Raw genomic sequence first — 25,000 nt, 5'->3', positions numbered from 1 at the left:
TGGGGGGTAGAGGGAGAAAGAGAGAAGGAGAGAGAGAGACAGGCAGGCAGGCAGGCAGACAAGCAGATAGACAGACATAGACAGGGAGAGAGAAAGAAAGAGAGACAGAAAGTAAGCGAGACAGACAGACAGACAGACGCAGACACAGAGAGAGACAGATAGAGCCACATATAGACATATAGAGAGGAAGAGAGAGATAGTGAGAAAGGGAGAGGGAGAGAGAGAGAAACAAACAGACAGACAGACAAGAAGACAGCCATACAGACATAAACAGAGAGAAAGAGATATATGACCTGACAAACAGCTAGTCGGACAGACACAGACACCCAGACCGTCCAAGTCTAAACTGGCCGCCCCACACTCCATAAATACACTCCGGTAAATAAGGGGTGTTTAGCTTTCGCTCTGTCTGTCTGTGTGTCTGTTTGTTTGTCTGTCTCTCTGTCTTTTTATTACTATTAGACTTGTATCTAAGGTACTCTAGGTTTAATTGAGCTGATATGTTATGAATAGCTTGGAATTGGCGTGCACACGATGTTTGAGAAATAAACGATGCCTACCTGTAGTAAAACAGGAGATATGAGATTTACACGCCTTTACACAGTCAGCGATAAGAATGAATCGGACGATTAATTTGCCAAGGAAGGTGCCTCAAAGGAACAGTTCACGTCCCACCTGCAGTACAAGGAAAACAAGTCGCGTAAGGCGAAAATACAATATTTAGTCAAGTAGCTGTCGAACTCACAGAATGAAACTGAACGCAATGCCATTTTTCAGCAAGACCGTATACTCGTAGCATCGTCAGTCCACCGCTCATGGCAAAGGCAGTGAAATTGACAAGAAGAGCGGGGTAGTAGTTGCGCTAAGAAGGATAGCACGCTTTTCTGTACCTCTCTTTGTTTTAACTGTCTGAGCGTGTTTTTAATCCAAACATATCATATCTATATGCTTTTGGAATCAGGAACCGACAAGGAATAAGATGAAAGTGTTTTTAAATTGATTTGGACAATTTAATTTTGATAATAATTTTTATATATTTAATTTTCAGAGCTTGTTTTTAATCCAAATACAACATATTTATATGTTTTTGGAATCAGAAAATGATGGAGAATAAGATGAACGTAAATTTGGATCGTTTTATAAATTTTTATTTTTTTTTACAATTTTCCGATTTTTAATGACCAAAGTCATTAATTAATTTTTAAGCCACCAAGCTGAAATGCAATACCGAAGTCCGGGCTTCGTCGAAGATTACTTGACCAAAATTTCAACCAATTTGGTTGAAAAATGAGAGCGTGACAGTGCCGCCTCAACTTTCACGAAAAGCCGGATATGACGTCATCAAAGACATTTATCACAAAAATGAAAAAAACGTTCGGGGATATCAATCCCAGGAACTCTCATGTCAAATTTCATAAAGATCGGTCCAGTAGTTTGTTCTGAATCGCTCTACACACACACACACAGACAGACAGACAGACACACACACATACACCACGACCCTCGTCTCGATTCCCCCCTCTACGTTAAAATATTTAGTCAAAACTTGACTAAATATAAAAAGACAATACTCAAAAACAAGAGGAAACCCAGAGCGGAGAAAGATGACTACCACCTGCTGCAACGTGAAGAACAAGTCGTCCTATACGGCCCCAGAGAGGACTTGGAGAGGACAGCACGTTTCGCCCTGCAGTCCGGACTGACGATCTAACAGCGAACGACAAGAAGAAGAAGGAAGATTATTTATACTTACTCTTGTCTGTCTTCCAGGTCTGTGTTCACACCAGGCGCCATGCTATCCCGGCACATGCATCGGGACTGACGGATGTGACTGCGCCAGAGGCTTCAGAACCACTGGGGGCAAAAGAGACTATTGCCTAACAAGTTCGTTCCAGTATTACTGCACTATATTGTTATTCTCATAGACACGTGGGGGAATTCAGGGGTTGTGGATGGGTAGTCTCACACAGCCCTATGTCGATCATCGGTCCATATTTCCACGGAAGTTGCTCAATATCGTTGATATGAGTTTACAAAAACAAACAACGCATGCTTTCGGTTTTATTGCCGTGGATGAAGTGATCGCCTACCTGGTCAGGTTTGCTTATTTAACTGGTCGACAGACGATGTATGTAGTAGCAAGGGCGGATCATTTCACTTTGGAGGGGGTGGTTACAAAATGACTGCGAAGATACAAGTTGACGGCGCCGAAGGCGCGTAAGCCTCTAGGGGGGTCCGGGGGCATGCCCCCCCGGAAATTGTTTTAATCCAAAGAAGCAAAAAAGAGCTATCTGGTGCATCCTGAGCCAATAAATTACCTCTTTTTGGGGTGGTGGGGGTGGGGGTGGGGTTACGTAACCCGTGTAACCCCCCCCCCCCCCCCCCAGTAATTTTGTTCTTACCGTATATGAAACATTTCCGGGTAAAATCGGAGCCTATTGCTACGCTGAAAACACAATAGCTGTTCATTATAACTTTAAACGTTCCCAAAATATGCTGGATTCGGGTAACACTATAACAACAAAATTGTTTTTTCCTTTACGTTAGCAGTAAGGAGAGCCTTTATGTTAAGTTGTGTTTGGCCGACAGGGTGGTTGTATGTGAACTACACTAAAATAACGTTGATGTTTTATCGCGTATAATTAAAGCTAGAGATTTGGAAAATTGCACACCAGAAGTCTTTAGCGACCACCAGACATGACAGAAATGTGGTTGACCTTTGCTAAAATGCAAGGTCACAGAGGGATTATATGTGAATTAAAAAACAAAATTGCAGTCATTGTTGACCCTTGGCGTTCGAAAGTTCACACACATGTCTTGTCCTGGTCAATTGTCCGGGTCAACAACGGGCTCATGTGAGCGTACAAAAAAACCCGGAAAATGATACGTTTTTCTCACGTTGTTTTAACTGCAGGTTTGCAAAGTTATATTCTTCCACGGTGTAATGGCCACGATACACGACCTATGTCGTCATGTTTAAAGGTCAGAAAGGGGTAAAGTTTGGGTAAAAACGAAAAATTATAACTTTACTCGTCGTTTTTTTAAGCTAGATCTCAGAAGCACACACGCTTTCGGGATTTTCTGATTTGTATCTGGAGTTCAGATCAACACGTGTGAAATGAGTATTTTCCTCAGTGACTTCGGAGAAAAAAGTACGACATCATATGTTTCTTATTCATATGTGACCCTCCACCACGAAATGAGTCGCATGTCACCTCGCGCGGTTCTGCGCTAGGCTTAATATAAGTCCGGGGAGTGTCTGGTAACAGTGTGAGGGTCACCTTAGTCACAGGCTTATAACTCAAACAGTTTTCGCTCTTTTCTAAAACGGTTTTCACCACTGGATAGAGCATAAAACAACTATTTAGGAAAATGTAAAAAATATGAAAATCATGCAAAGGTGACATGCGACTCATTCTGTGGTGGAAGGTCACATGATATTACGTCTGACGAAAGTGAGTTGTAAGATCATTTGATCATCTTGCTTTGGTGTGCTGTGTTTGTCACCCCCCTTAGCATAAGACACAGAACACCTGCAGTTGATTGTCCATGTAATGAGGGTGATGCTGCTGATGACGAGGTGAACATTTTCTAAATGAATTCACACCTGGTCGCTTAATTGATATTCCCTCAGTATATCAATCTGGAGTTTTACAACTTTGCACAGTATTTGGTGACCTTCAGACAATAACTACAGTTCCCCTTCGCCAAAATTCAAGGTCACAGATGGATTTTCTTACATTTTTGGCTCACGAAGTGTAGCCTATGCGATCGTAACTTTGTCTGTCTGTGCGTTTGTGCGTGCGTGTGTGTGTGCGTGTGTGTGTGTGTATGTCTGTGGTAGAAACTTTAACATTTCCGAGTCTATGTGTGAGTGGTTATCCAAGACTATGGATAAAGCTCGCATGAGATTACGTCACAGTCAAAAGTGTTTGACGTCAATAAATGCATCATGACGGCATTTGTCTAACTAAATTTACTATTCAAGACGTGGTTGCTTCATTCATGTTCCCTCGGTCGGCGTACCAAATGTCCCAGCAGTCCATCTCTCTTTGTGGAACTTATGTTTAAAATGTACTGTTAATGCTGTTTCAGTTGACTACCGGGAGGAAGCGCAGCTCACGATCAATCAGATGCAAGTGCGCATGTCCTACTGGCCACGTGACTCAGCAGCTCAACATGAAAAGTTTTTCGTGCTGGCCGATTCCACTGATCTCAAAAATAACAGTATGGACTTTCTGTGGACAAAACTGCGGTTAGTGTGTGTGTGTGTGTGTGCGTGTGTGTGTGTGTGTGTGTGTGTGTGTGTGTGTGTGTGTGTGTGTGTGTGTGTGTGTGTGTGCGTGCGTGCGTGTGCGTGTGCGTGTGTGTGTGCGAGTATGGGCTTTCTGTGTATGGACTTTATGTGGACAAAACTGCGGTAAGTGTTTGTGTGTTTATGTGTGTTTGTGTGTTTGTGTGTGTGTGTGTGTGTGTGTGTGTGTGTGTGTGTGTGTGTGTGTCGTTGATCCCCGCGAGGAGGACATCTCTCACTTTTCACGTGCAAAACGCAGTGACATTGACAAGCCAGAATAGCGCAGTAGAGTATTGCGCTGAGCAGGAAAGCGCTTTTTTCTGTATTCTAGTTAACTTTCTGAGGTTGTTTTGAATTCAACATATCATATCTATATGTTTTTAGAATAACAAAAATGATAAAGAATAAGATAAAATCATTTTTGGATCGATTTGTTAAAGTTTAATCGTAAAACTAATTCATCTATTTTCGTTAATTGTGATTACATTTTAAGAGTAAACATAACATATTATGTATGTATGTTTAAATTCAGAATTTAATGAAGAATACGATGCAATCAATTTTAAATCTGTTTGCAAGAATTCAATTTTAATGACAACTTTAATGAGCAAACTAATCAATTCATTTGTATGCTTCCAAGCTGAAATACAATACCAAAGTCCCGGCTTTGTCGAAATTTACTTGACCAAAATGTCAACTGTTTCGCAGCAATACACTCTGATGCATTTCTCAACGCCTCAGGTCAGTCAAAACGCCCGCAGAACACAGTACTGGAACTCACTGATAGGAATACGAACAGATTTGGAAAGCTCGTAGTCAAACCTGTCTCGATAAATAAGCGTCGTGCAGAACCAGCACCCTTCCATTAAAACGTGTTTAAACACTAACACTGTTCTCCTGGTTAATGACTTTCTTTTTTAGAAATATATACCACGAAACTCTTCACAAATGCAGCGCTTCTGATGAGAAAGCTCTTTCCAATAATATGTATCAAGAGTTACCTATAGTTTTAAACATGACATACTTGTGATGGCATCAGCCAGATTCCCGATAATCATTCCAAGATTGCCTCAAAAATCCCGATCCTCCTACGGAACTTACCTTATAATGTTTAATAGTTTTTCTTATCTTGCATCGTGTTTTTAAGGTTGTCCCCCGCTACTTATAAGCGGGTTTCATCGTTGTATTAATGAATGATACGTACTGGTCTTTCCTGGCAAAATTGTATAGGCATAGCTAAAAATGTCCACCAAATACCCGTGTGACTTGGAATAATAGGCCGTGAAAAGTAGGATATGCGCCGAAATGGCTGCGATCTGCTGGCCGATGTGAATGCGTGATGTATTGTGTAAAAAATTCCATCTCACACGGCATAAATAAATCCCTGCGCCTTGAATATGTGCGCGATATAAATTGCATAAAAAAAATAAAAAAAATAAAAATAAAAAAAATCCCTGCGCTTAGAACTGTACCCACGGAATACGCGCGATATAAGCCTCATATTGATTGATTGACTGGTGTAGCTGGCTTCATGATTAGTTAGTTTGCTGCAGGGAATGGGCGAATGAGTTTGCGAGAGCGTGTGAATTCAGTTCTTTATTTACTAGATATCATTTGGTTTACGACTTTTGTCACAAACATCTTGTTCTATCCCCCCCCCCCCCCCAAGTTTGTTATTTCATGTATCTGTAAAAAATCATACAAGAAAGCATCGATTGATAAAACCGTTGCAAGTTTTGCATGAGATGCAAGGACAAGGTCTGCCATCAAAAAGCACTGCTGCGACAATCCACTCTATTGGGAAATCGACCACCATGTAAACACGATGAGGGCTCATCTGCCTGTTACCGATATGCCTCGTTAGACTTCATGCCGGCGCAGACTCACTGGCTCTATCTGACAAGACCTTGTCCGTACACCTTTTATTTTCCATTTAATGACCCTGTTTCAATTAGAGAACATTTGCACAAGACCGACTTGTGGATAATCATCCCTGTCTGTTTGAAATAAGAACGGTATCTAGTGATTGGCATGTTGAGTTGTGTCAAAATCTGCATCTGGGTTCATGAAATTGTCACTCATGAGATCAAGACATGTCTTTTCGTCTGTACAGTCCAGTGAAGACTCTCGTTCGCTCTTCTCTTTCAGGCAGTTTAAAGCCTGGCCAGGTTTGCTCGGAAGGGGGTGGGTGGGTGTGTAAGCAAGGTAAACAGTTATATTTGTTCAGCTGTATTGCTCACTTTGTTCCACGTGTTTCGGGTTTAATCTCAGACGTAAACTATATGTAAAACAAAAATTCCCTTTCACTACAGAATTATATTCAATCCAATGTACATTTTTTCTTTCTTCCCCCCTGCATACAATTCCATACAAGATTCCTTCCAAGATTCAACAACCTTTCATACTTTCAAACTTTTTTTCTTCTTCAGAATGTATCATTCATTTCGGTGGTTTTTTTAGCCCAAGAGGTGATAACGTATTAGTCAGTAATGTATGTATTGCCTTTTACATTGATTGTCGGTACCAGCTAGCATGGTGACGACTAAACCACGTGACAGTCTTTTCCCCTAAGAGCATAGGTGTGTACACCCTGTGATAGGCACGAATTATTCAGGTTCTAGAGTACTAGTCTGTGCTTGATCATGACGCAATTGAGCTCTCGTCATCCAAGATCTTTTGGAATACCAATCAGTGTGATTTTCCAGCACTGTGTTCTGTGTGCGTTTTGCCCAACCAGAAGTGTGGATAAAAGCATCCAAATGAAATGAAAAGGAGGCGTGCAGAAGTTTGTTTGATTCTTGCAAGGATTTGTGAAAAACGAATACTCCCTTCGGAAAAAAATGACTGCTTGTCGTCTGCTTTGAAGGTAAGGAGATTTTAAAGCTCACACGACACAACCCAAGCCGCATTGGACAAGCTTGTAGTTTTGTTTTCCTTTCTGTAGATTACCGTTGATTTGTTCGTTTGGTAACGGTAGAAAACGCATGTGAATAGAACCCACAGACATTTGCTCCGGAACTGCTACGTCAATTTATGACACACAATAACAAAACAAGCAAACAAGCAAACAAACAAAACAAAACAAAAACGACACAGACACAGACACAGATACAGACACACACACACACACACACACACACACACACACACACACACACACACATACACACACACATACACACACACACACACATACACACACAACTACTGATTTTGAAAGCCTAATTAATTTAGAGAGGCACGGAGAGAGAGAAAGAGAGACAGAGTGAGAGAGATAGGGAAAGAGAGAGAGAGAGAGAGAGAGAGAGAGAGAGAGAGAGAGAGATACAGAGAGAGAGGCAGAGAGAGAGAGAGAGAGAGAGAAAGATAGACAGACAGAGAGAGATAGAGAGAGACAGAGAGACAAAGAGAGAGAGATAGATAGAGAGAGAGAGAGACTGAGAGAGAGAGAGGGAGAGACAGAGACAGACAGAGACAGAAAGAGACAGAGAGAGAAAAGGAGAGAGAGAGAGAGAGAGAGAGAGAGAGACAGAGAGAGAGACAGAGAGAGAGACAGAGAGAGAGGGGAAACGAGAAAGAGAGAGAGAGAGAGAGAGAGAGAGAGTATACCGACAGTTAGACATCAAGCCAGACAGACAGACAGACAGACAGACAGACAGACGTACAGATCAACAGTGACATAGAGACAGCAAACATAGACATGCATACAGACAGACAGACAAAGAAAGATCGACGCACTTCGCCTTGTTACAGTAATCCCCTGGATTGTTTTGTTGAGCTGTTAGTGGCTGGACTCTTGACACCATTAACATCCGTGTTGTATTCCGACTTGCGAATCAAACTTCATGTCCCACTGTCCTTACGTTGCCTATAAAGTGTCCTGGTAAACTTCACTTCCACACGCCATCGCGTTTGACTGGCTCTACAGATCATAAGCCTTTTACTGTTCAGGTGTGAGCTGTTTTCACATGAGTATTTCTGAGCTGAGAACCACACACCGTTCATATAATTTCTTTTCACTAAGCTTTCGTGGAGCTGTCATAGCCGGTTGGTAACGTGTCGTACCTTAAAGCAGAAGGTCCTCGGATCAAATCTTCTAAAGTCAACATGGTTTTTTTGTAAAACGCAGTGAAATTGACAAGCATAGCGTGGTAGCGGTTGCGTTTAGCAGGATAGCGATTTTTTTTCTGTATCTCTATTCTTTTTAACTTTCTGAGCTTGATTTTTAATCCAAACATAACATATATATATGTTTCCGGAATCAGGAACCGACAAGAAATAAGATGGAATTGTTTTTAATCGATTTTGGAAGTTTATATTTAATCATAATTTTCGTATCTTAAATGTTCTGAGCGTTTGTTTCAATCCGAATATAACATATTTATATGTTTTATTAATCAGATGGTAGTGAAGAATAATATGACATGTTTGGTTCGTTTTATAAAAAAGATAATCTTAATTACAATTTGCAGATGTTGACCACACGAATGAATTAATTGTTAAGCCTCCAAGCTGAAATGCAATACCAAAGTCCAAAGTCTTAGAATCGCTCTACACATACACACAGTCACACAGACACACACAGACAGACAGACACACACACATACATACACCACGACTCTCGTCTCTACTCCTCGTCTATGTTAAACATTTAGTCAAAACTTGACTAAATGTAACAAGCTGTCAGTCATGCTTAGGTATGTCGTGGCTTTGTCATGTGTGTGAATATGAATACATTGCACATTTTGGTTTTTTCCAGAGATTTCAACCGTTTGGAAACGACGTGCAGCAGCCAATTTTTCGTGTCGGACCTGCCACAGAAACCGCCATATATAGGTGAAGCGCAGTTTGGTATCATCAAGGCAGAAATGGAAGTATGGCTTTCTAAGCTGATGCCAGGCGGTATGTGTATAATGTCGTACTTAAAGTCTAACCCCATTATGTACTGAGAAAGGAAACACACTGGCATCAGCCTCAGATAACAACTTCGACGGGCGCAATGGCTCGGTGGTATGATGTCTGCCTCCAAAACGGAAGGTCGTGGGTTCGAATCCCGGCCGCGCCTGGTGGGTTAAGGTGGAGATTTTTCCGATCTCCCAGAACTTATGTGCAGACCTTATCCCCCTTCGTGTGCACACGCAAGCACACGACCAAATGCGCACGGAACAGATTCTGTAATCCATGTCAGAGTTAGGTGGGTTATAGAAACACGAACATACCCAGCATGCTTTTCACAAATCGGCGTATGGCTGCCTAACTGGCGGGGTAAAAACGGTCATACACGTAAACATCCCCTCGTGCAAAAATACGAGTGTAGGTGAGAGTTTTAGCCCACGAACGCAGAAGAAGAAGAAGGAGGATAGAAACATCAACTGAAGAGACGATAATATAAGATGATGACACAAACGATGTTTGGTGGCTTGTTGACAGACCAGTTTTTTTGTTGGTCCATGGGGACCATATCGTCTTTTGTTTCATCTTGATCGTCCAAGGCCGAAGGCCGCGGTTGATAAATATGAGACAAAAGGCGATATGCTCCCCGAGGACAAACAACAAAATGCTGGTCTGACGACAAGCCACCAAACATCGTTTTTGTCATCATTTTGGTTGTGCAACAAAATGCACAATAACCCACAGGGAGACGAATTTTTAGAATCCAACTCCGGGCCACAAAGCATCGTCACAGTAGCTCGAAATAACACGTCAACCTTGTATGTGACGTCAAACGTAGCTTGTTGACGCTTTTCTTCCAGTCTGAAAATGTACAGAGCTGCGATCATACGTGTGAGTTCAGTAAGTGTTGATCACATTTCTTTTCTTGTTTAAGTGTTTATGACTTTTCGTTGTGGATTTTGCGATTACAGAGATAAGTTGCAAATTGACCATGAGTCGCCGCGGTAATTATCAACATTGATTGGGTCTTTGAGAGTGAATGCTTACAATCGTTGTCCTCGGAAACACAAATCCAAAGCCGCGATGGTTCCACACATCAAACAATCAGCCTGATTGGCTTTTACTTTGACAAACCCATTCACCACCTCGATTTATTGCATGGGGAACATGAGATTTATGTCCCAGGTGTTTGTGAATGAAAACTCGTGAAAATGATGACAAACAATAATGCATCGATTGAACATTGGATTTCCCTTCTTTGAGGCACGTGACGTCAGAGGCCGACTTAAACTCTTATTTAGGCGGCTGGCCGAGACTAGAAAAGAGTACATGTTTGTGTGCGTTCAATCACAAAAACTAAAATAAATTCTGACCAGAATCGATCGATACATAAATGTTATTTGTATTTTTGACCAAAATATGTAGAGGTTAGATGCCAAGTCTCAGTGATTATTAAAAATAATGGTCGAAGTTGGCGGATCATGAAAAATGCGAGCTTGTCAGTTTCCCTGTTTTGGACTAAAATCAAGTACACAGATATGCTGTTATTCTGCTGTGGCGGTAAAGGCAGATATTGTGTGTTCTGTTTATGTTTTAGTATCGCTTAGGATAATGTTCTTTCGTCAAATGGGACTAGCAGACGAACTTTAAGCCTGTGACTAAGGTGACCCTCACACTGTTACCAGACACTCTCCGGACTTATATTAAGCCTAGCGCAGAACCGCGCGAGGTGACATGCGACTCATTTCGTGGTGGAGGGTCACATTTAGGCGGCTGGCCTAAAATACAAATAGATCACCTAGCTTGTGTCTTCTCCCCGAGCGGCAGCACCTTTTGCGAGCTACGTCTTGTTTTGTTTGAATAATATCTGTTTGTATGTGCACTTAAAAGACCACTGGGTCAAAATATATGTGACTGTAACGTAGTGTTATGTAAATAATAAACGTGCTAACAACTTACCTTTCTTGTTTTTACACCCCCGGTATAGGGGTGTGTATAGGATTCGGTCCATGTGTTTGTTTGTTTGTGTTCGCATATAGATCTCAAGAATGAACGGACCGATCGTCACCAAACTTGGTGAACAGGTTCTATACATTCCGGAGACGGTCCTTACAAAAATTGGGACCAGTCAAACACACGGTTAGGGAGTTATTGGTGGATTAAGATTCTACAAGGACTTATAGAGGCACATATTAATGGTCAAAGGGAAATAACCTTCTCAGTTGGTGGCAGTGAGAATGGTTATTTCCCTTTGACCAACGGGGGTGTTTTTCCTACCTCGGAGGAATTTCTTGTTTTTATATACAAATAGTGCCTTTTGTGCGCAATAGCAAAAACAAACAAAAAAAGAAGATTTCTACTGAAAGGTGATCGATACACAAATGTTATTTGCATTTTTGACCAAAACAAATGACATCTTACACATATCTCCACAGTCAATGTTAGACTGCTAACGCGGCCTCGTGGAACAGTGACTGTGTAAATTATCATAGTTTGGTCACAAATGCGAACATCGTTTAACATGTATGTCTATGTACTGGAAGGTGGCAGGTACGATTCCGTGAAAAATACCACGCTCCAATGCCCATCACCAGTGGCCGGAAGACGGCCCCGTGTTGGAACCTACCCCTGCAACATCCAGAAAACCGACTTTGACCGCACTCTGGAGCATGGAGACTTGTAAGTTTCATTACACCCCCGGTATAGGGGTGTGTATAGGATTCGGTCGATGTGTTTGTGTGTTTGTGTTTGCATATAGATCTCAAGAATGAACGGACCGATCGTCACCAGACTTGGTGAACAGGTTCTATACATTCCTGAGACGGTCCTTACAAAAATTGGGACCAGTCAAACACACGGTTAGGGAGTTATTGGTGGATTAAGATTCTACAAGGACTTATAGAGGGACATAGTAATGGGCAAAGGGAAATTACCTTCTCAGTTGGTGGCAGTGAGAATGGTAAGGACGGGGGTGTTTTTCCTACCTCGGAGGAATTTCTTGTTATTCCTGTAAATGCGGTCCTTAATCAAGCCCAAACTCGACTTTGCTAAGACTGTGCCAAATCTTGTTTCCTAACCTAGGCTAGTCTAGTTCTAATCTTTCGGATGAGACGAAAAACCGAGGTCCCTTCGTGTACACTACATTGGGGTGTGCACGTTAAAGATCCCACGTTTGACAAAAGGGTCTTTCCTGGCAAAATTGTATAGGCATAGATAAAAAAAAAAAATGTCCACCAAAATACCCGTGTGACTTGGAATAATAGGCCGTGAAAAGTAGGATTTGCGCCGAAATGGCTGAGATCTGCTGGCTGATGTGAATGCGTGATGTATCGTGTAAAAAAATTATATCTCACACGGCAAAAATGAATTCCTGCGCCTTGAATATGTGCGCGATATAAATTGCATAAAAAAAAAGAATCCCTGCGCTTAGAACTGTACCCACGGAATACGCGCGATATAAGCTTCATTTTGATTGATTGATTGAAAACCTCAGTGCAGGCACAGTAAGCCTCCCGTAAACCATCACATATACTGTCAGGCTTTTACACACAGTAAAAACACCCTTTCATTTAAACACTCACCGCTTGAGAACATCTTAGGTGCCCTCCGTAAAGAGCGAGCAATTTTGTGTAAGAATGTTTGTGCAACATGCTGTCAATTTAGCCTATTATTTAGATTTTAAAAGTTAGGTCTAGTGCCAAAACACACCACGTGGTGTCCGATTGTCTCTGACACAATCCGCAAAATTAATTCTTTAAAAATTGCTCGCTCTTTACGTAGGGCACCTAGAATGTTTTTGTTTGGTGAGCGTTCAAATGGAAGGGTGTTTGTAATGTGTGTAAAAGCCTGGCAGTATTTGTGATGGTTTACGGGAGGCTTACTGTGCCTTTAAGCTTCGCGCGGACGTCTTCGCAGGTTTTCTAGTTGAGATAAAGCAAAATGGCAATATGTTGTTGTTTTTGTGTTTGTTGTTGTTGTTGTTGTTTTGTACAGTTTATGTATGTGCGTGTGCCCCTGACGTCATCCAACCACTTCTCTCCTCTGTCATTTATGTCTGTTCCTAGAGTTCCTTCCCTTTTTTATGTTTCCCCTCCATATTCTTGTCAAACCTTGTTCGTTCCGTGTTGCGTCTGCTTTTTGTTGCTCTTTGTGTTTGTTTGTTCCTGATGAAGCTTACATAAGCCAACATTCGTACTGTCTTGTGCTGTTCTTGATATCTTTTGTTTTTTAACTCAGTTTATATTCATGTTTGTGACAGCCTGAGGGTGACCTACAAAACGAAAGGTGGGGGGTACAGGGAGGTACTTGACCTCAACTCAGACCCTCCACCGACCACCGTGCAGTTCTACCAAGGTCCCTTCCAGACCCTCTCCGTGGAATTCCGGTTCGACTTCAAGGAACCCACTCACTGCGGGGAGACCGACACCTGCAGCAGGAACGAGTCGATGTTGACTTTCGCTGATGTTTCAAGGGTGAGATTAGTAGCTGTTCATAAAAGGCGAATTCCGAAAATAACTTTTACTGCGGAAAACAAAAGTGGGCAAACAAACCCGGGTGACAAAATAAGCCAATCATTATTGAGTTGGGTGTCTTAATTGTGACTCTCCACCACGGATTGAGTCGCATGTCACCTTTGCCTGATTTGCATAGTTTTACATTTTCCCAAAGAAATGTTTATGCTCTATCCAGTGGTGAAAACCGTTTTAGAAAAGAGCGAACACTGTTTGAGTTATAATCCTGTGACTAAGGTGACCCTCATACTGTTACCAGACACTCCCCGGATTTATATTAAGCCTAGCGCAGAACCGCGCGAGGTGACATGCGACTCATTTCGTGGTGGAGGGTCACAATTATGATAGGAAAAATTAATATCAGATCAACATTTTTAATTTGCCTCATTCGGTTTAACTTAAGTAATGCCTCGTCTTTGCTATTGTTTGCTTGTCTAAGGCCAAGAGATGTTTGCAAAGTGTTCAGGGTTTGGGTGCATCTTATTCTCCTGTCCTCACTTAATGAAAAACAACACCAGCTGAAAAAACCAAAACGTATCTTCTTGAACCTTCTGGTGCAGAGTGAAATCTCTGACGTTCCAAATGAAACAAGTTTCGAGAAGACTTCATAATGTCAATAAATACGACACGTACAAATAATATCACTGTTGCATGGCTAACGAGGCACTGACAAATAATTTTTGGAACGCCGTTTTACAACTGTCTCGGTAACTTCGTCATAATTAGCAGTAAAAAAAAATTCCCCACCAGGCTCAGAATGTATCGGTATCGTACGCCATTCATTGTGTATTATGTTCAAGATGCTGCGAGAATAAAACTATGATGACAGTGCATTATTGTGTGTGACATCATTACAGACGTCACCAGTGAGTGTGACGTGGGACGGATGGACTGACGCGGATTCCGGGATGTTTAGCTACACGCTGGAGGTCTTCAAGATGACGCAAGCTTTTCCTGGAGAACTACAAATCAGGAAAGCTGACCAACTTCACCCAATTGAGAAGCGAGAGGTGTGTGTCTTTGTTGAATGATCACACAGAGAAATGCTGTAATTATGTCCAGTCTATCCCAGTGGCGCTATTATTCAGAAACAAAATAAGCAAGTGCTGAAGTATCAGGATACTTGTCGTTCCCCATACAGTGGTGTATATCAATCAGGAATTATTGGTTGTGGTGACAGAAACTTGGCCCTACATGCGAAAGTAATTGTTGTGTGTACTATGATATGACAGATCTCTCAAAGATGAATGAGAGCAAGACTCTCTCTCTCTCTCTCTCTCTCTCTCTCTCTCTCTCTCTCTCTCTCTCTCTCTCTCTCTCTCTCTCTCTCTCTCTCTCTCTCTCTCTCTCTCTCTCGCATTTCCCACACGCACGGGCACAAAGACACTGACTGAGAGAGAGACAGAGACAGAGACACAGGAATAGAAACAGACAGTCAGACAGACACACCGACAGACAGACAGGCAGACAGACAGACAGTCAGCCAGCCAGTCAGCCAACCAACCGTGAGGCATACACGTCAGAAAAAAAGCAACGCAGCCGGCGAGAGAGATCTATCCTTAAAACGTTTGGTGCACGCGTACCCTTAGAGACCGGGGAATGATTGAATACCGATGCACTTCGGTGTAAGTGACTTGTATCAAAAATAAGTCAATAGTGCCACTGGATTTTGAGCTATGAATTTACAATGCCCTGTTTTCGTTGTTTTGTTAGGTGCTGGAGACGGACCTAAAGTCACAGGTCTACACTCCCCAACAACCCGGCCTGTTCTCCGTCGTCCTTGGTGCCTCTGACCTTGCCAACAACACTAACTACGTTCGTCGTCTCCTGCTCTTTGACCCCGCTTCTGACGTCACGCTTGACCCCGGCCATGACCTGTTTGTGTACACTGCTAGCGCAGCTGCCAACTACTCTTATCAGAGCAACGTCACTTCCGCCGTGGACGTTCAGTGGGGTGGACACTTCCGGAATGCTTTCCTCGAAGAGAATGGCTTACTCGGTGAGGCAGATACTTGTGTGATATGTCAATATTAGGATGGAAGTGTGAGTTGATCGGCGTATATTAATGCGCGTGGAATAAATAATGCCGCCGTTTGCGCGCGCGTGTGTGAAGATAGTTAAGTAAGTTAAGTTAAGTAAAATTGATATAGCTATCAGTTAAGAAATTCGGAGTTTTTTTTAAAGCCGAGACATCAAGCACCAATAGCAGTAATGACCATGCCATGCTTCTGTCTCTTAATCTGCTAGTGCGTTGCATCTTCTTTCTTTTCCTTTAGTAAGGTACTGGACTTCCCTACCCTGCCAGAAAAAACCGGACCAGCCCATGCTTCTGTCTCTTAATCTGCTTGTGTTTTGCATCTTTCTTTCTTCTCCAAAGTAAGCAACTGGACTTCGCTACCCTGCCAAAAAAACCGGACCAACCCATGCTTATATCTCTTAACCCATTATTGCCTAGCGTCCTCATATGAGGACACCTCGAATTTAGGCATTTCTGTCAGAGCCAATAAGTGAATGACTCATTTTTTTATAACATACATATCAAGGGGGAGTAGTCTGAAGCAAACATTGCGTGCTAGAGTTTCTTCCTCTCCATAGCTTCCAGCAGCAGCCATTTTGGATTACACATGTGCTGTGTGAAACCACCAAAATGTCACCACCCAAAAGGTAAGCAAATAACTCTTTCATTTTTTACTTTTTTAATAACATTACATAAGTGAAATTGTTCTTCAATACCATTTTAGAAACTAAGTTTTTCAGTTTGTCTGAATATTTTGTGTTTTAGTGATAATGAATTATCAAAGCGGCGTCCTCATATGAGGACGCTAGGCACGAACGGTCACAGGTTTTTAGAGTCATTTAGCATGATAGTAACTCAGCATGATAGTCACTCAGTATATTTCTTTCGGCAGATATAGTGTCAATGAAGTGCTGGACATGCTGGAGGAAACCAACTACTTCCATCGAGCAGATGTCTTCATAGAGCCTCCACCAGTGGACACGCTCACGGATGAGGATAGTGGTGATGAAGAAGAGGGTCCGGCTGTTGAAAACCTGAATGGAAGACAGCTGTCAGCAAATGCCTCAGCAACGATTATTTTTTCAGATGGAAGGCCTCAACAACTTTGTCAAGCAACATAGCCTCAGCATTGACGAAAGTATGGTTCCGTACTATGGCCGTCATGGATGCAGACAGTTTATCAGGGGGAAGCCAATACGCTTTGGCTACAAGTTCTGGGTCCTGGCTACCCCTCTTGGATATGTGGTTCAGCTCGAACCCTACCAAGGTGCGAAAGGCCAGCAGGTTGCCGATTGTCCAGGATTGGGGATGGGAGGCTCAGTGGTCGTTGATTTGATCTCCAAAATCCAGGGGAATGATGCATGCCATCTGACGTTTGACAATCTTTTTACCTCGATGAAACTAGTTGACCATCTGACATCAAAAGGCATCGGATGCACAGGGACAATTAGGTCCAACCGCATGGAAGATTGTCCACTCAAGAACGTCAAAGACATGCAGAAAGCAAGCTGAGGCACTTACGACTATTTCACAGATGACAAGAGCGGATTCGTTGCAGTTCGCTGGAATGACAACAGCGTGGTGAACGCCATATCCAACTGTGTGGGCATCCATCCTGTTCAGACAGCCAGCCGTTGGTCCAGATCTGCTCACCAGAGAGTGCAGATCGGTCAACCGTTTCTGATCTCCCACTACAACAAGACCATGGGTGGTGTCGACCGAATGGACCAAAATGTGGACACGTACAGAATCGCCATAAGAACCAAAAAGTGGTGGTGGCCTATTTTTGCTTACATTGTAGATGTTAGCGTGCAACAGGCATGGCTTCTGTATCGACACACAGCTGCAGCGACCAACACTCTACTGGACCTGCTTGCAGTTCGCCGTGCCATTGTCAAAAACTATTTGGCCAAAGCAGCACAACCCCCACCTGTTGGTCGTCCACATGGCCACACTCCACAACTTGACCGTAGAGTTTCCAGAGCTGTACGCTTCGATGGGAGAGACCACGTGGTACAGTGGATCGACAAGCAAATCCGCTGTGCACTCTGTCACAAGAAATGCAGACAAAAGTGTAGAAAATGCGGCGTTGGAGTGCACGTGAAATGCTTTGAGCAATTTCACACTGAGTGAACTATACAGTTCCAATTGTTGACTTCTGTTGTCCTAGTCAAGGACTAAAACGATCATCCCTGTACTGCTAGTCAAGTGCTAAAGTCCTGTACCGCTAGTCAAGTGCTAAAGTCCTGTACTGCTAGTCAAGTTCTAAAGAAGTATGAGTTTACTTGTTTACATTTTCCCGGTCTCTCTGGTGAAGTGCACAGGCCGGATAAATTCTCGAAAAAAGCGCCAAATTATCACCAATTTGAACATGCAAAGAGACAGTTTTCATATTTTTATTATTTTTTTACTGTTATGTTCACACGTTCAACTGTTCACAGTTTGCTGATGCAAGAAATTAAAGATGTCCAATGTGTTTTGCAAGAAATTGTCTTATTTTGGTCTTGTTATTTACCCGTGCCCACTCGTGCCTAGCGTCCTCATATGAGGACGGTCTATTTATAGCATATAAATCACAGCACGTGCCAAAATCATCCAAATGACAGTTACATATGACCTACAAATATCATTTGACATTAAACAAACAGAAATTAAAAAAAAAAAATGCAGGCATTAATGGGTTAATATGCGTGTGTTTTGCATCTTTCTTTCTTCTCCAAAGTAAGCAACTGGGCTTTCCTATCCTGCCAGACAACCTGACAAACCCATGCTTATGTCTCTTAATCTGCTTGTGTTTTGCATCTTTCTTTCTTCTCCTAAGTAAGGTAATGGACTTCCCTATTCTGCCAGAAAACCTGACAAACCCATGCTTATGCCTCTTAATCTGCTTGTCTTTTGCATCTGTCTTCCTTGTCCTTGGTAAAGTAATGGACTTTCCCTATATATCCTGTCAGAAAATCCGGACACAACCATGCTTCTGTCTGCTAGTCTGCTAGTCTGTTTTGCATATTTCTCTTTCTATTCCCTGGTAAGGTCTTTGACTTCCCTATTCTGCCAGAACATCCGGACCAACCCATGCTTCTGTCTCTTAATATGCGTGTGTTTTGAATCTTTCTTTCTGTTTGTAGGTAAGGTCCTAGACTTCCCTATCCTGCCAGAAAACCCGGAGCAGACCATCGACAGAACAAGCTTGCTTGACGACCACGAAGGAGCCAGGACTGTAGATCCCGTTCCTAACGATAGGGGCATAGGTAGGTACAGCAAGTCATTTATTTTACCATGCCTGTCTTCTTTTTTCCACGTAAATATTGAACTCCACCTCTGTCTGTCTGTCTGTCTGTCTGTCTGTCTGTCTGTCTGTCTTTCGTCTTTAATTGCTCTGTGTCTCTCTTCGTTCTGATTATTTTCAGTAGCATATAGAGCATCAGTGCTGTATTAACATTCATCCTTCAACATTTGCAACTAAAGGAAAACTAGAATACTATGATTGATAACATAAATAGAATGCACAAGTTTACGAATGTTAAGGTGCTTAAAGGCAGAATATACCTGCGCAGTTTCAGCGGCACAGACGACGCACTGCATATTATTGATGCTGCGATAGGGATTATGACGTGTCCTGCTGAAGTTACATAGGTGCGCGCTAGGCCTTACTACCATCACACGAACTTATATATTCTAACATTTCTTTTTCTTGTATTTTCTAGTCAACTTTCAAGTTGCATTCAAGCGAGATACGGATGGTGGCCTGAAACAACCCCTTGTCCCGTCCTTCCCTGATTCAAGTTGGACTAACCTTGACCTTCAGACGAACTACACCGTGCTCGATAAACCCAGTGAGGGTTCGACCTTCACCATATGGGTCAAGGCCACAGACGCCTTGGGAAATGTCAAGGTCGGTAGAACGCAAGTAAGCTTCGATGACACACCCCCCGACGTGGAAAAGTTTGAATTCGACATGAACTCCCCAGCTGAGAATATACATTTTGCGTCGATGTAAGTTGTGATTGATCTTTTTTTTTTTTTTTCATTTTCATTTCTTTATTTTCCCATTGCTGGACAATTCGTGCCGCTTCCTCCCATGTGGAAAGCTAGCAGCAACAGGGTCGTGCTACCAAGGTATGTGTGTGTTAAGATGTAATCTGTCACCTGCACTTATGGCAGGGTGACCAAGATCTTTACGTGTCACAGTAGTGACACAGGAGTGGAACATGGATACTGTCTCTGAGTCTACACATAAAGTTGACCCGTGTCCGTCCCGGTCCGGATTCGAACCCGTGAACCGCGGATCAAAAGTCCGGTGCTCAACCAACTGAGCTACCGGGTCCCCCTATCCGTACGCTTGTGTAAATGTCTGGGCAGAAAGGTGATGAATTCCCTTGTTCTCAGATCCCCATGGTTTCAATGATTGTGTGTGAGCTGTAATTCTCAAATCTCACTCCGCCAATACCCACTAAGACAAACAGATGATGAATTCCCTTGTTCTCAGATCTCCATGGTTTCAATGATTGTGTGTGATCTGTAATTCTCAAATCTCACTCCGCCAATACCCACTAAGACAAAAAGATGATGAATTCCCTTGTTCTCAGATCTCCATGGTTTCAATGATTGTGTGTGATCTGTAATTCTCAAATCTCACTCCGCCAATACCCACTAAGACAAAAAGATGATGAATTCCCTTGTTCTCAGATCCCCATGGTTTCAATGATTGTGTGTGATCTGTAATTCTCAAATCTCACTCCGCCAATACCCACTAAGACAAAAAGATGATGAATTCCCTTGTTCTCAGATATCCATGGTTTCAATGATTGTGTGTGATCTGTAATTCTCAAATCTCACTCCGCCAATACCCACTAAGACAAAAAGATGATGAATTCCCTTGTTCTCAGATATCCATGGTTTCAATGATTGTGTGTGATCTGTAATTCTCAAATCTCACTCCGCCAATACCCACTAAGACAAAAAGATGATGAATTCCCTTGTTCTCAGATCTCCATGGTTTCAATGATTGTGTGTGATCTGTAATTCTCAAATCTCACTCCGCCAATACCCACTAAGACAAAAAGATGATGAATTCCCTTGTTCTCAGATCTCCATGGTTTCAATGATTGTGTGTGATCTGTAATTCTCAAATCTCACTCCGCCAATACCCACTAAGACAAAAAGATGATGAATTCCCTTGTTCTCAGATCTCCATGGTTTCAATGATTGTGTGTGATCTGTAATTCTCAAATCTCACTCCGCCAATACCCACTAAGACAAAAAGATGATGAATTCCCTTGTTCTCAGATCTCCATGGTTTTAATGATTGTGTGTGATCTGTAATTCTCAAATCTCACTCCGCCAATACCCACTAAGACAAAAAGATGATGAATTCCCTTGTTCTCAGATCTCCATGGTTTCAATGATTGTGTGTGATCTGTAATTCTCAAATCTCACTCCGCCAATACCCACTAAGACAAAAAGATGATGAATTCCCTTGTACTCAGATCCCCATGGTTTCAATGATTGTGTGTGATCTGTAATTCTCAAATCTCACTCCGCCAATACCCACTAAGACAAAAAGGTGATGAATTCCCTTGTTCTCAGATCCCCATGGTTTCAATGATTGTGTTTGATCTGTAATTCTCAAATCTCACTCCGCCAATACCCACTAAGACAAAAAGATGATGAATTCCCTTGTTCTCAGATCCCCATGGTTTCAATGATCGTGTGTGATCTGTAATTCTCAAATCTCACTCCGCCAATACCCACTAAGACAAAAAGATGATGAATTCCCTTGTTCTCAGATCCCCATGGTTTCAATGATTGTGTGTGATCTGTAATTCTCAAATCTCACTCCGCCAATACCCACTAAGACAAAAAGATGATGAATTCCCTTGTTCTCAGATCTCCATGGTTTCAATGATTGTGTGTGATCAGTAATTCTCAAATCTCACTCCGCCAATACCCACTAAGACAAAAAGATGATGAATTCCCTTGTTCTCAGATCTCCATGGTTTCAATGATTGTGTGTGATCTGTAATTCTCAAATCTCACTCCGCCAATACCCACTAAGACAAAAAGATGATGAATTCCCTTGTTCTCAGATGTCCATGGTTTTAATGATTGTGTGTGATCTGTAATTCTCAAATCTCACTCCGCCAATACCCACTAAGACAAAAAGATGATGAATTCCCTTGTTCTCAGATCTCCATGGTTTTAATGATTGTGTGTGATCTGTAATTCTCAAATCTCACTCCGCCAATACCCACTAAGACAAAAAGATGATGAATTCCCTTGTTCTCAGATCTCCATGGTTTTAATGATTGTGTGTGATCTGTCATTCTCAAATCTAACTCCGCCAATAACCACTAAGGAACAAAATGTGATAAATTCCCTACTTGTTCTGAAGTGTCTTTAGTTTTTATGATTGTAATGTTTTCAGATTCCAGGTGACAGCGAAGGACCGAGAGTCTGGCATAGCATTTGTGGCATGGACGTTTCAAAGAGAAAATGGTTCCATCGTGTATCAAGAAACGGTTGAAGGAAAGAGCGCGTCATACGAGGTCAGAATACCATGGATACAGTTGACTTTATCTTTCCGCGTTGCATCGTATCAGAAGTACTTTCCCCTCAAGCAGGAGCATAGTGTGTGTACGTCAGTACTGGGACCGTAAAGACTTTAAAGTATTGTAAAGGATTTATTATTGCTAATTTGATCACACACACACCCCCCCTCCCCCCCCCTCCGGTTAGTTTTAGTAAGCAAAGAAAAAAGTGCCGATTTATATTTAGATTGTTTGTGTTTTGCGGTTGTTGTTTGTTAACTGATAACGATGACGATGCGGAGGGGGGGGTGGGGGTGGGGGTGGAGGGGGTGCATATCCCATTACAAGAGCAAGCATGATGAGACACAATGGTTCCAATCAGGCAATCAATAAGTCTGTCAATCTGTCAGTAATTAAGGGGAGGAGCTAACTTAAAATACATCGTTTTTCTCTTCAAGTCATTTGACCAGAACATTCATGAAACATGTTTGTGTTACAATTTGGTGTGCATTTACTTCAATGTATGAACAATAATAGTATATAATCAAAACCAAATTTGCTTCAATGAATTATTTTCTACCAGACGATTTCCGAAAACAAATCACTATACTAACTCGTTATAGTCACTACTAGCAAGGCGTGTCTCTGGTCTATGATGTAACATTGGAAAGCGTGCCTCAATAAATCCGAGAATATTCTCTCTTTCACAACCTTTGAAAACCCTACCGAGTTTGTTACCATCCAACATTGTCTAATCATTCGTGTATTCATTTATTTATTTCTTGATTCACTTACATTTTCCAGAGCTGTTCTAGCCAGTTCAGCACATGCGAATGCACGCCCTCAAGAGCGTGCTTCGTCTTCGACCAATCGTTTGCCTTCAGCAACTGTCACGTGATGATCGAGAAAGACAGGCTGGAGATGGAAGTCATCAACGTCACGGCTGACGTCACCAACATGGCGGGTCTTGTAAATACACTGCATTTCACTGTAAGTAAATAGTCAATGGTGATAGGAAAATCATTTTAAGCAAGGAAAAAGGGGGAAAAATACTTTGGTGCAAACGGATTCACAATTTGTTTGTTTGTTGTTGTTATTGTTGTAAAACTCACACACACACACACACACACACACACACACACACACACACACACACACACACACACACACACACACACACACACACACACACACACTCATTCAGACATACACCCACGCACACACACACACACACACACACACAATCACACACACACACACACATACACACACACACAATCACACACATGTACACCTAAACACACACATACACAAACACACGCATGCTCCCACACACACACGCATACACACACACACACTCACACACACACACACACTCACACACACACACACACACACACACACACACACACACACACACACGAACATACACATACACATGAACCTGCACCCATGCACACATGCACACACAGACGCGCATACACACTATCATTATGTTGTGGTTTTACATTTATCATTAACGATTCAGAATTGTGCAGATACTGTTTTATGTCATTTGCAGGTCACTAACTTAACAAGCCTCAATGGAACAAGGGCATGTAAGTGTGTTAGGCCTAAAAAAAAATAGGTGTGGTTACGGTAACCCGACCTACCCTATTTTGGGGGGCCGACCCTATAACTTTTTATTACATTTGTCAAAAAAATACACACAAAAAACCAAGTAACGAGTGCAGAAAACGCAATGAAAGCGAAAGCGCCCAAGTCGCACATTTATTTCCCTGTCAAGTAGGTTTAATTTGTACACATTAGAAAAAAAAGTTTAAAAAAAAAAAGTGTTTGCCTACCTTCCTAGCTACCCTATTTTTTTGTGGCTATGTTACCGTAACCTCACCTATTATTTTGTTTGGCCTTATATGTGTACCCTCTCTAACGTATATGTACACATAAATTACAAAGGAGACAGGGAGAGAGGGAGATCGATAGAGAGAGAGAGAGGGGAGGGAAAGAGACAGAGACAGATACAGAGATACAGAGATACAGAGACAGAGGTAGGGAGAGAATGAGAGAGAGAGAGAGAGAGAGAGAGAGAGAGAGAGAGAGAGAGAGAGAGAGAGAGATACAGAGACAGAGGTAGTGAGAGAATGAGAGAGAGAGAGAGAGAGAGGGGGGGAGAGAGAGAGATAGAGAGAGAGATACAGAGACAGAGGTAGAGAGAGAGAGAGAGAGAGAGAGAGAGAGAGAGAGAGAGAGAGAGAGATACATAGATACAGAGATACAGAGACAGAGGTAGTGAGACAGAGGTAGTGAGAGAATGAGAGAGAGAGAGAGAGAGAGAAGGAGAGAGAGAGAGAGAGAGAGAGAGAGAGAGAGAGAGAGAGAGAGAGAGAGAGAGAGAGAGAGAGAGAGAGAGAGATGTATTATAAAAGCATACAGAATGGGACACACACACACACACACACACACACTGTCACACACACACACACACACACACACACACACAGATCCACACTACTCCAAATAACTCTTGCTTGCAGACTATCCACCACAAGACATCCAGGTCATTGGAATCACTGACAACAGCGTGACCTTGACCTGGGCATTTCCGCCATCTTGCTTCCGCCGCACTGAACTGTGGGTAGAGGTGAACGGAGCCAGACGCGCTGTGCACAAGAATGCCGTGGAGTTTGATCTCACGGGACTCGAACCCGAGACGGCCTACACCGTGTTCATGATTGCCGGGTACGAAGGTGGGGAG

General features: G+C 42.4%; 1 protein-coding gene across 1 annotated transcript; it reads left to right on the top strand.

Moving 5' to 3' along the window:
* Positions 1 to 1,776: 1,776 nt before the first annotated feature.
* Positions 1,777 to 25,000, top strand: LOC138951270 (uncharacterized; the record flags this gene model as incomplete). The annotated part of the gene is given in 13 exon segments (XM_070322905.1): positions 1,777 to 1,884; positions 4,096 to 4,255; positions 9,054 to 9,196; positions 11,731 to 11,866; positions 13,446 to 13,659; positions 14,556 to 14,708; positions 15,412 to 15,697; positions 18,844 to 18,966; positions 19,423 to 19,711; positions 22,143 to 22,263; positions 23,050 to 23,235; positions 23,807 to 23,843; positions 24,780 to 25,000. Coding segments are annotated over 12 exon segments (2,031 nt in total), but the record flags the coding sequence as incomplete, so codon positions are not given.

The sequence above is a fragment of the Littorina saxatilis genome, linkage group LG16 (assembly GCF_037325665.1).
Source record: "Littorina saxatilis isolate snail1 linkage group LG16, US_GU_Lsax_2.0, whole genome shotgun sequence".
In the NCBI taxonomy this organism is placed as follows: domain Eukaryota; kingdom Metazoa; phylum Mollusca; class Gastropoda; order Littorinimorpha; family Littorinidae; genus Littorina; species Littorina saxatilis.
Note: the sequence above shows the minus strand (reverse complement) of the source record. Positions and strands in the feature narration are given on the sequence as shown.